Below are 12,784 nucleotides of genomic sequence, written 5' to 3' on the forward strand. Positions count from 1 at the left end.
TCCAACTAAAATCTCTGCCATTTTATTCAGAGTAATTTTTTACAACTAATCAAGACTCTGTGATGATGACATATGAAATACAAGGAGATATTTCAGGTAGCCATGAGATCAAGCTCATGATTCAGTAACAGGCAAACATGTTTCCCAGATACAACTTTCTCCTATATCTCACTCTCTTCAAATCTGTAAGATGTATCAGTAACAAAGAAAATCCCAATAAGCTTGAATCAGTCTTTTGTTAGACTGCATTACAGCATTCTACGATATTCATTGTTATTGACTAGTTAATTTTAAGAACAGAGTTGTATGGAGGTTAGCATTACATCTATTTAGGTATGGCTGGTGCTCTCTTGAATAAAGATGAGCTCAAACACTTTATTCCATAAAACCTTTCCTGTTCTTCCTCACCACTACCACCTCTCCCTATCCACTGTCCTGAATGCTGCTCTTTTTGCATCACTCTTATGAATACTAATACTTGGATGAATGCATGATCTTACTGGTGGAGATACTCCCTCTACTGGTGCAGATCAAACATCTCTCCACACCTTTTCATTTTGCACAATTCTTCTCCATAGCCACTTATAAATTTTCTGGAAGAGCTACTTAACCAACATGAAGAAGGTCTTCTTTTGGTTTATTTAACAATTTACAGAGTTTCCTTTTTGAGCCAAACACTTTCTCCTTTGCTGCTCCATTATGACCAGTCTATCTTCACTTCTGATCATATATATTGCTGATAGCATTTTTGTACTGCTTCTTATGAGTTCCTTATGTAGCTATCATATATTATATTAATATATCTATATTATACATAATATCACAATATATTACAATATATATCTATGTTATAGTTAGCTATGAATGCATCAAAATGGTCTATGAGATTGTGAGTTACATGAGGAAAAGGCCCATATTTAAGCCAAATCCTGCATTTGATTCAATTCAATAAATATTTATTAAGGGCCTACAATGTGCCAGAGCATCATGCATTGTATCTCAGAGAAAAGCACAGCACATTCTGAAACAATACTAAATTTTCCCCAGTATGCCTTTACCTCCCCCTGGGATGTAGAGGGGATTTTTTTCTCATCAGTGAGATATAAGCCTCGTAGTAGGTCAAAGGACATAGAGATTTTAGTCACTTTAATGGCATATTTCCAGATTAAAAACAGGTAATGAAAAATACTGCTGATTCTCCCTTCAGCACTAAACATATGTGGACATAGCGGCATTAAAAAAAAAAAAAGTTTTATTGATGTCTTTTGTTTTTTATGTCACAGCCTTCCCAATTCCCTATTCTAAGTCAGTTTTCCCTTGGAACAAAGAAAAACAGTTAAGCAAAGCTGACAGTCACTGCTTATGATTCTTTACACCCACAGTTCCCACCTCTCTAATGAAAGCAGGGTAGAAGGAGCATATGATCAGTCATAATAACCAAAACATGAAACAATTGTGATGTGAACAATTAATGGTTTGAGAATGTAATGGACTAGTATTATAACAAAGTGCATTATCAGAATGATGAATTGTATGAAATTGGCGAATATTTGTATGAAACAATGCAGAACAAGGAAAATAATGCCAAAATGACAACATTTATTACTACTACAACAATATAATGTCAACAGAGAGAAGCAATAAAACTGGTCAAATATAATGGCCAGTGTTACAACAATACTGACAAAATTAAAAAGTGCTTTTCTCTTTAAGTTATTTATCAATAATTAAACCGTTTCCTTAAAGAATGTATTTTGTAAATGGATTTATTTGGGCCTTTGTTAGAATGTCTGTTGTGTCAAAAAGCAAAATATACATAAAATCTAAACTAAAGAGAAAAAAAAATTCAATAAAAATAGTGGTGATAAATGCAAAAAAAATTTTTTTTTGCATTTATCACCACCATATAGCCATATTACTGGTCCCTCTTGGTGGTGTGATCTCGGTACTACTTTCAAGGCCAGTAGTCCATTACATAAAAGTTCATTCTTCCCATTCTGAAATCCAGTCTAGCAAAAAAACACTTTACAAACTTTAAAGAGCTATAAAAAAAAATGAGCTACTGCCTGGAGTGGGGTACAAGCCTCTAATCCCTGATATTAGGGAGACTGAAGTTGGTCAGTTTAGAATTTGAGTTTAGAAATTCTGAACTAACTTGTGCTAAGTCAATCAGGTGTTCATAGTAAATCTAATCCCCACATGTTGAGCACCTGGAAGTGAAAGGAAAATCAGCTCAGGTCAGAGACAGAACAGCAAAGGGATTGACTCCATGAATAGCCACAGTACATCCAGCCAGAGTGAAAGGAGATTCGATTTTCCCCCCACCCAAAAAAGAGCTTATTCACAAAGCAATTTGCTTATAACAACCCATTTGTCTCTATCTTCCATCTTTAGCAAGGAGAAGGCAATAAAGTTTGTTGACTGACTGATGGCTAACAATGTGGTCCAGCATTCTCATCTGTTTTATACAAAAGAAAATTAGATTAGAGGTTACCTGATGACAGCCACATGAATAGGAAGAGATTGCAAGATCTTAGAATGAGAGTTGGAAAAAATCTCCATCCAGGTCCCTCATTTCCAATAAGGAAACTGAGGCCTGGAAGATTAACTAACCAACCCAGGGACACAAAGTTGGAGTCAAGCTTCAGAATCAAATCCTGTGACTCCAAATCTAGCCAGCTACACATTTTTCACTGTGACACATTGCTGGGACTAGAACCTGTGGACTTTAAGACCAGGACCTATGCTGCACTATGTGGCTCTTAGGAAGGTTCTGAGTATAGTACCAGCAGACGCTTGTTAAAGTTTAATTAGGACTTTAATGTTTTCCTTGAAGTCCTGAAGCATACAAGGATCATTTCTTCCTCTACTGAAGTCCTGGCAGAGAGCACAGTATAGGGATCAGCCTACTGACATTCTCTACTTACAGTGCTCAGCTTGCTGCTGCTGATGAGGATTCGCCGTTCATATAACATACTGGCATAGAGGTGTAGCATATTGTTGACATCCACAGCCACAAAATATTCAGTCAGATTTCTCTAGAAGATATAAAAAAGAGTTAATTGTAATCTGATTTATCCTTAATTATGAAGATTAACAGACAGACACAGAATAAACTTAGTTGCCCAAAATCATCTTGCAAGATACCATTTCCAAATTTGGGGAAAAAAGAGTTAATAGGCTACATGAGTCAATCTTTAAAGTTCATAACAGCACTATCAATAATGTTGCTATTCTTCTCCCCTTCAATTCACATTTGGCTCTAAACTGGGAGGTGTAGGGCTTTGGAGGCATTAGTGTAGATGCACAGATCTAAAATCTTAGATTTGAAAGGTCATCTAGCCTGTCCCTTCATCCAATGCATGAATCTGGAACTTGTTTCCTTGCCTTTGCTCATGTAAGGTGGTCTGTGTGGTTCTGCTACACCCCCAACTTTTATCTGTTAAAATTCTACCCAAATATCAAGACTGAGGTTCAATACCTGGAACTTAGAATCTAGCATAGTCTCCTTTGATCCTTCTAGCAGGTGAAAATGAAAACTCCCTTTCTGGAGCTTTCAAACACTGAGGTTCTATTTTGTATAATAGCTATTTATGCATGTCTTCTTTCCCCTGAGCTGTAAACTCCACAATGTCAGTGTCTGATTAATCTTTGGGTTTCTTCAGATGCCTAACACAGAGTCAGAGTCTTTGTTACACAAAATACAAAGTTGATAAATATCAAATTACATTATTTTTGTAAAATGATTTTTCATGATATTAGATCACAGGACAAATATTTATAAAGCATTTCCTCTGTAACCCAGTGAGGTAACAACATCCTCCTCATTTTACAGATTTAGAGATTTAGAGCATTTACAGATGCTAAATCTCAGTTTAGCAAGGTTAAATGGCTTGGTTCAGAATGACAAGGCTAGTAAGTTTTGGAGCTAGGATTTAAACTCATGTCTACTGATAAGTTTAGAGATTCTTCCAGCATCAAGATTACATCACATTTTACTAGAAGAAATGTTAAAATACAGATTGTAAGAACAAGCAGTATCCTTGGAGATAATTTAGTCCAATCTTCTCATTTTACAGATGAGAAAACTTAAAAAGGGAAAATGATTTGTCCATGTCACATAGCTGGGGACAGACAAGAAGAAAACCAGGTTGTGACAAGGCAGCATTCTAGGGAGTTTTTTTTTTTTTTTTTTTTTTTTGTAGGTTGCCATTTACCCTTAGAAACACTACTTTCAATTCCAAGAAAAATATTCAAGTGTTTTATTATGCCCCATTCTTAGGTCTTTAATAGGTGTGTGGACGTGATTGTTTCTTCAAAGCCATATAGGCTTTCAACATCACATGATACATATTCTCAGAAATAAAGAAAAGTTCTCTACAACAGAAGCTGCAATTTATAATGAGTAGGGATTTATAACCCAGCTAATTCAAGAGAGCTGAGAGGATTTTACATGCAAATAGCACAATGTGCATTATAACAATTGAAACAGTTGGGAATAACCATGGGCATTTATCTTATGATTCATTAGTGTTCAACTGAAGGACTGTATTAACCAGAGAACCTCACAAATTGAGACTGTGTTAATTTTGTAACAGATAAAAAATTACAAAGCAAGCACCATATTTAGTGTCCTCCAACAGGTGTAATCCAAAATGTGGCAACCAGCAGAGAAGCCAATCGGCAAAAAAAGAATGTTGTATAGCAGAACAAGTGATAGGAAATGGTAGTAGGAGCCAGAGAATGCAGCTCTTGTCCTGGCTTTGTGAGTACTATTAGTATCATAGCATGAACATTCTTTCACGTTCTGAACTTGAGTTCCTTCATAACTAAAATAAGAAGTTTGTATGAGATGGTGACTAAAGTCCCTTTCCACTGTTTCAACACTACCTGTTGTAGATAGACTTCAAGCCTTGATATACTACATTCAATGGCTCACCAGCCTACATTCTAAAATCCACAGTTAACACCCTTTGCATGTAGCATATTGTATGCTCTGACGTTTTAGTTTCTATGATCCTTTATATTCTAACAATTTATGATTATGTGAAATTTGATAGGAAATGTAAACAGCATTCCAAGTCAGTCAACAAGAGCATCTCCTGCTGGATGAAACAAGAAGGACTGTGCTAATGATGTCAGGATAGGGCTCCACTGTAGACGCTCACATGGTAGAGACCTTCTTACCAACACACACGTGTAGACAAAAATATGGGGTGGCTGAAGATTTTAGTAGAAGCTTAACTGTCGATGAAATGTGTAGATTTCTTTTTTTCTTTCAAGAAAAAGAAAAATAGGATTGAGGAGCTTAAAGGAGCCCAGAGAGCCCATTAGCACTTTTGACAGATCCAAAGATAACTCTAAAGCCACCAATACGTGGCCTGAGGAGTCTGCCAAGAAGTTTCATACTGTGCAAAAATATGTTCCCCAGCTTGCCATCCAAATATGAAGAAACAGCGTTAGAGACAAATTTTCAGCCTTATTTTGCTGGGATAAAGGGAAAAAAAACCCATAATTGTAAAAATGCACTTGAGGAGTAGGGAAAAGAATGGATTTAACAAGTAAACCTATATTGGTTAATACAAGAAATACTCTCAGAAACCATATGCTAACAGACTCAGATGCTTGTTGTAAAAGCAACATACAGGTATATTAAAAATATATAACATTTAGCCAAATCCCCTCTAAACTGTCATGTACTTTTTCGGTATTTCTCATCCCATCTGTGCTGATTACCAAGATATTTGTGTCTAAACAGAAGCTGTCTCCTTTATCTGCTTCCTCCCCCTGCCTCTTTCCTTCTGGGATATCACATGTCTGAGTCTATAACTGCTTGAATGGAATAGATGGGTAAGAACTCTAGTAGCCCAAGGTCTCTGTAGAGTTCGGGGCACTTTAGCCATCAGAAGACATTGGGAGATTTTGGAATGGTATCTTTATCCTCTTTTTATTTCCCTTCCTCATATCATTAGGATATTCATTACCAATACCCTATGACTTCAAGAATGATACTAGGGAAAACATACAGGAGGATGGAAGGGGGAAGAAGAAAAAAGAATAAAGTGGAAGGAAAGGAAAAAGAAAAGAAAGAAGGAAGAAATGAGAAAAAAGAAATGAAGGAGAAAGAAATAAAAGAAAAAGAAGAGGAGATGAGGAAGGAGGAGCAGGAAGAGAGGAAGTACAGGAAAGACGATAAAAGAATAAGGGAGGAGAAGATATAAAAATAAAGAAAATAAGACATGAAGGAATAGCAAATAAACAACAAGGAAGGGAGAAGAAAAAAAGAAAATTAGGAAAGGAAGAAAGGTTTGGACAAAAGAGATGAAAAATAAGGAATGAGAGAAGCATAGGAACTTAGAAGAAAAATATCTTAAATCTGGAATATTGTAAGAGATAGTCTTCCCAACACAGTGCTAACCCCAAACTGATCCTTCCTTGATGCTTCCACATATTGGTCAACTCTGTTGATGATTTTACTGTGTTTAGTGACTGTTAGGACCATATTCATTACAAATGACTGAGGTCTAAGTTTCTTCTTGGAAAACTATTCCTTTCCTCTCATTTTGTAAGGTACTTTCTTGCTTTAAAAGTTGATGATACTTAACTTGCAATATATTCAATACTGTAACTCCTTTTAGAATAGTTTATGAGGCAGGAATGTTTGAAAACTCTTTCAAAAGGTTTTATTTCTGAAAAATGACATTTGTTCCAATAATACCACAAAACAAGTCTTCAAATGCCTTCCCTAAATTGATATGATACTGTTAAATCTTCACGGGTAGTTTATTATTTTTTCTGGGGAACTGAGTATATATTATAAATTCTGAGTTTAAAATGTTTAAGAAGAAAATGTATCAAAAGATTAAGAAAAAGTCCATTCATTAGATTTCATAGGACATAAAATATCGGAGCTGGAAAGGATCTTAGAATATCAAAACCTAAAAATTTAGGATTATTCAGGTTGCCAAAAGTCTGACAGCTTTAGATTTAGAGCCTGAAAAGACCTTAAAAATACTAGTCCCACTCTCTTTTTTCCCCCCTAATTAAGAGAGAAAGAAACAAAGACCTAAAGAGGGTTAAGAAACTCAAATTTGTACACAGCAAAAGGCAAAGACATAATTTGAACCCAGCTTTTTTTACTCCAAATTTCAGGGCTTTTTCTACCTAACTATGATGCCTTTTAAAAGAAAGAACAGCAAACAAAAAAAGAAGCTGAGTTAAACCACCATTTTATAAATGACAGAAATAAGTCCCTTAAAGAAGTGACTTGAATAGGTCAAAAAGTGGCAGAGTTGAAACTAGGGCCTAGTTCTTCAGAAATCCAGTTCAGTACTGTTTAATAAGGACTCAAATCAGGAACAAGATTTATCAGAAAGAAAGCAGAGATTAGCCAGAAGCTAGAGTCATTCTTCTGTACCAATCTAAAAACTATTTCAATAAACAATTACCTGACAATCTCCCCATGTGATAATGGGTTGACTGAAATGAACTCCACTTGTTTATTTTTGGACATCACTATGAGTTCATAAATCTTGTTTGTATCATAGAGAATCTTGGGGAAAAGTGACATCTCAGTAATGTTATATGTAACTGTCCTTCTAAATGTTTTCTATGAATCATTAACCATTTTGCCCGACACCAAGCTAGATAATCATGACAAGTTTGTTTAATATTTCACATGCAGTTCCATATGATAATCCACTAAGCAAACAAAACTTTCAAAACACAACCAATATGGAGTACCTTACACCACTAGCTTAATACTATGATTACTACTCTGTATCCATTTGTGATGTGGGATATTTCTTTAATATTTAATTTAAATATAATTATGACATGATATGCTCTAGGTATATTATTTAAATGTAGCGTATTTAATAATAAATTGCTTAAAATCTAAAAGATTTCTTTAATTTTTAAAATCTCAATAACAATTCTTCACTGAAATTTTTCTTCAAAAAGGTAGGGTTTCTTAATTTCCTATCTCAAACTTGAGGCAGAGGTGTTATTATGCAGAGGGCCTCAAACTACAGCCCAGGGCCAGATAAAGCAGCTGAGGATGTTTATCCCACTCACCCAGGGCTATGAAGTTTCTTTATTTAAAGGCCCACAAAACAAAGTTTTTGTTTTTACTATAGTCCAGCCCTCCAACAGTCTGAGGGACAGTGAGCTGGCCCCCTATTTAAAAAGTTTGAGAATCCCTGTAATTATGGTCTTTTATAGGTGATAAGGAAACTAAAGCCCAGTAAACTTAAGTAATGGAGCTACATGGTACATTTGATAAAATGCTGAGCTTAGAGTCAGGAAGACAGGAGTTCAAATTCAACCTCAGAGACTTAGTTGATAAGTGACTTATTCAAGCTCATACAACTTCTATCTCAATTTCCTCATTTGTTTTAAAAAATTGTGAAGTTAGGGGTGAATGTGATAACAATAGTATCTACTTCTCGGGGTCATTATGAGAATAAAATGAAATCATTTGTAAAGAACTTGGCAAAACTTAACACCTTATAATTGTTAGCTGTAATTATTATATAGGACATCATCATCATCATTCTTATCATTAGTATTACCATTGACTTGCCAGTAATCATCTGGCTACTATAACTCAAAGTCAGAATTTGAATCCTGGCTTTCTGATTCTTATCTGGATCATGTTACTTTTCTTTGTACTGGCCCAGTGATGGACTGACTCTAGGTCTGTAATCTGTGGAACAGCCCAGTAAAGCAGTGAGACAGAGGCTCACAAGATTATTAAGTGTTGTTACCACAGCAACTCATGAAAGCAATTACCAAGGAATAATGGGGCTATAGTCTGTCTCAGCAGAGAAAGTCCTCTTACAGATGAAGCCTTCAAGTATTGAAGGGTTTTTTCTTTTTATTACTAATGTTAATACCATGAATGGTATTAATATTAAATATATGTCATCATAACAACAACAAATCATACCTTAAAAAAAAAACCAAACACTTGCAGATTTCAAAATATTTTCTGCATAATAACCAAGTGAAATGGCCATACAAGAATTACCATTACCCACTTTGAAAAGGATGGAACTGAGGTCCAGAAAAGTCTAACAACACTAGGAGGAAATTAAATTACTGACAGTGTCAGCATTATTATGGTCATTCTATAGATGAAAAGCTAAGGGCAAGGGAGAAATAACCTGCTCAAGACCACATGGCTAGTAAATTTTCAGGAGGCACATATATAATAAATCCAAGTGTCTTGACTACCAGTCTAGCATTCTTTTGCTTACATTTTGCTATTAGATGAAACACACTCATGCTTATGTGATGTTGGCATACAGATTAAATGCTAATGATGAATTACAGTTACTGTATTCAATTCCTTTGAGAAGAAAAACATAGTTTTGATATTAAAGTTATGGAAAAATAAAGAATAAACTTCAGTAAGCACTTGAAAATGGAAAGAAATCATCTGAAAAGATGCAGGGGAAAGAATATTGGCCTAGAAATAAAAACAAAACCTTTGGATTCCAACCATCAGATATCACTACTACTTAGCAATTGTGTGATCCTGCTTATGCCTTTTTCCCTCTTTGCACCTCAGGTTTTAAGTTTTTTAAATAAATTTTTATTGATATCTTTTATTGAAATTTCACTAAAATTTCCCCCAATATTCTTCCTTACTCCCCACACCAAAGAAGCATTATATAAAACAAAATTTTAAAGGAAAAAAAAAATCGGCAAAACTGGCTAACATACTAGAGATTTGAAAATAAAGGTAAAATGTAGACTTTCAATATCTGCCAAAGAGTGGGATGTAAGAGTCTTCTTCTTTGGAGCCACTTTGTCCTTTTCTTTTTCCTTAGGGATGTGGGGAGAGGGATGCACAATCAGGGTTAAGTGACTTGCCCAGAGTCAGACAGCTAGTAAGCATTAAGGGTCTGAGGCCAGATTTGAATTGAGGTCCCTGACTCCAGGGTCAGTTCTCTGAGCCAACTAGCTGCCACGTTTGTTTTTTGAAGCTCTACAACATTCACTTTTGATTGGTTTTTGGCTGATCTTTCCATTTCCACTGTGTTTTTTTCACAGTGTCTACTGTGTTCTTGCCTTACTTTGCTCTTCATTAGATTATGTAGTCTTTCCATGCTTCTCTGAATGCATCACATTTATCACTACAATAATATTCCATTACATTAATGCATCACAAATTTAACTGACTGATAAGTATCTATTGGTTTTCAATTTTATGCTTATCAGTCAGTTAAACAATTTGTTTTTTATATGACATCAGTGGGGAATAAGCCTAGAACAGAAATCCCTTGATCAAAAGGGATGGAAGTTTTTAATCACTGTATTTGAATTAATTCCAATTTGCTTTTCAAAATGTTTGTACTGATTCACAGCCTGAGGTTTACCAATGATGCATTAGTGTGCCTATCTTCTCATAACCCTTCCAACAATGACAATTAACATGTGTGGTAATCTTTTCCATTTTGTAGCACGATAAGTAAAACATTATTGTGGTTCTAATTTGGAAAAACATTTTGTGTGCTTTGGAAGATTAGTACCCATGTATTTAATGCATTTTTCTAGTTATTTTGAATATTTACCTTTACATTATTACCTTTTGGATTCTATTTTCCTGTTGAAATTTTTGTGAATTTATTTTGTAAATAAAACTTACAACTTTGCTGAAGATATTATCTCAGTTTCTTTATTTAATTCCTATGATTTTCAAGCAACATGATAACATCAGTAAATAGGGATAGTTTGGTCTCTGCTTATTACTATGCTTTTAATTTCTTTCTCTTGTTTTATTACTAACATTTATATAACTATGAAATATATTTATTAGAGAGGGTGAGCATACTAGCTTTTCTCCTGTATTTGTTGGTAAAGCTTCTAGTGTGTACCCATTTCATGTGATGCTTACTTTTGATTTTAGGTAGATACTTTTTAGGATATGAAAAAGAATCTCTCTATGCCTTAAATAGGCTCTTTTAGCATAAATTAGTATTGTCCCTTATCTCTTTTCAAAGACATTGTCTTTACTAATTGAAATAGTCATGTGGCTTTGGATATTTTTAAATTTAATGTCTTGCATCTAGTTAGCCCTCAATAAATATCTGTTGTATTTAACTAAATTGCTTTTTGTTTTTAAAGTGATAAATATGTTGATTGTTCCCCTAATGTTTAATTATGTTTTATCCCTAGGTAAAATACAGTTTAATAATGATGAATGATTTCTTGGATAAATTGCTATAGTTGTATAATAGGATTCTATTTAAAATTTTTGAGTAGATATTCATAAATGATATTAATCTACATAGTTTTTTTTTGCTTTATTCTCCACTGTTTAGATATTAAGAATATATTTCTCACATAAAAAGAATCTGAGAGCTTTTTCGTTAATATTTGACAATAATTAATAGCATTACTATTATTTGTTCTTTAAAATTTTAATAGAATTATGGATCTATCAGAACTAGGAGCTTTTTTCTTTGGCAGTTCCTTTATTAGTTCCATTTTAAGCATTCATTATTTATTCATTTGGTTTTCTATTAGGGATTTTAATTGAATTTTTAAAAATCAATTCACATTTAAAGTTATGAAAACTAGGTTTACATTTTCCTCCATTTTTCTCTAATGTTAGGTTTGATTTTTTTCCAAATTAGGATCCCTCCTCCTTCTGTAAACATGTGATTTCTCAGCTTTTTTAAGCTTACTCCTATCAGCTCTTTTCCTCTTATCCTTAAGTTGCTGGCAATCCCCATTTGTAACACCTTTCCCTAGTTTTGGATTTGCTTAATTTGTGAATTCCTTTTTTCATTCTTACTTACAAATCATCTAATTCTTTTTCCTCTCATTTAAGTAGCCAAGGAAAATATCCATTCCATCCCCTAATTCTGCCCTCTTCTCAACTTGTTTCAAGATTCTGTTGTTTTCATTTTCTGTGCTTTACATTATTCTCTTTAGAGAATCTTTTCCTCACTCTCTTCATTATTTCTCTTGACATTCTCTATCACACATTTTGATTCATGGTTGATATACTCATTTATTCCTTAAATCTCTATGTTCCTCATAGATTTAAAACTTCTAAAGAACCTATTTTGAATTCCTTCTTCTATTCAATTTCTATGATATTTCACTCCAGATTTTACTCCTATCCATATGTCTCCATTTTTCTAATAATCCTCAATTGTGGAGATAACAATTCATAATTCATGGATTTGATAGAGAAAACAAAAATATTGTCCTAGGATGAAAATTTTCTGGTTGACTTGATTTTGCTCTTTATAACAAAGGTGCCCTCCCCTATGGACTTTTCTCCATTTCCATTCTCCTATTTCCCAAGAAATTTTTACTTTGAGTACATGCCTTCCCACCCTTCAATAAGTCACTTGTCCCCAGGCTCAGAGGTACAGAGGCAAAACACTCTCTCAGAGGTAGGAATATCTCAATGTACCAGGTCCCAGTAGATTGTACCCACTGTAACAAACACATTTTACCCCATAGGAGCATTTTTCCATGGAACTTCCTCAAATCTTTGAATTGAAATTCTCCCCTTTGCATCTCTACCCTACTTTTCTCACTTCACCTGTTTTCATATAGGATATTTTTCCTTCATCATTTATCACTGATTTGATTCAAACATATAAAATATTGTTCTGTAGCTTCTTCCCTTTCTTCCATTTATGTATTCTCTCATTCTGCAGTGTAGTTCTACTCAACTGTAGTCAGGGAGTTCTGAGGTTTAATATATCATGTTTTAGATCTGTTCTTTACCATCACTTCTGTTTCAGTTCTACTTTTA

At 34.2% G+C, this 12,784-nt stretch overlaps 1 protein-coding gene across 1 annotated transcript in view; it reads right to left on the reverse strand.

The window, feature by feature from the left end:
• The window catches only part of DENND1A (DENN domain containing 1A), a 645,990-nt gene that overhangs the window by 325,970 nt on the left and 307,236 nt on the right, over positions 1 to 12,784 (reverse strand). The window contains 1 exon segment of the mRNA XM_031954278.1: positions 2,928 to 3,038. Coding sequence (XP_031810138.1) covers positions 2,928 to 3,038 — 111 coding nt within the window.

This window comes from Sarcophilus harrisii, chromosome 2, assembly GCF_902635505.1.
Source record: "Sarcophilus harrisii chromosome 2, mSarHar1.11, whole genome shotgun sequence".
NCBI lineage: Eukaryota > Metazoa > Chordata > Mammalia > Dasyuromorphia > Dasyuridae > Sarcophilus > Sarcophilus harrisii.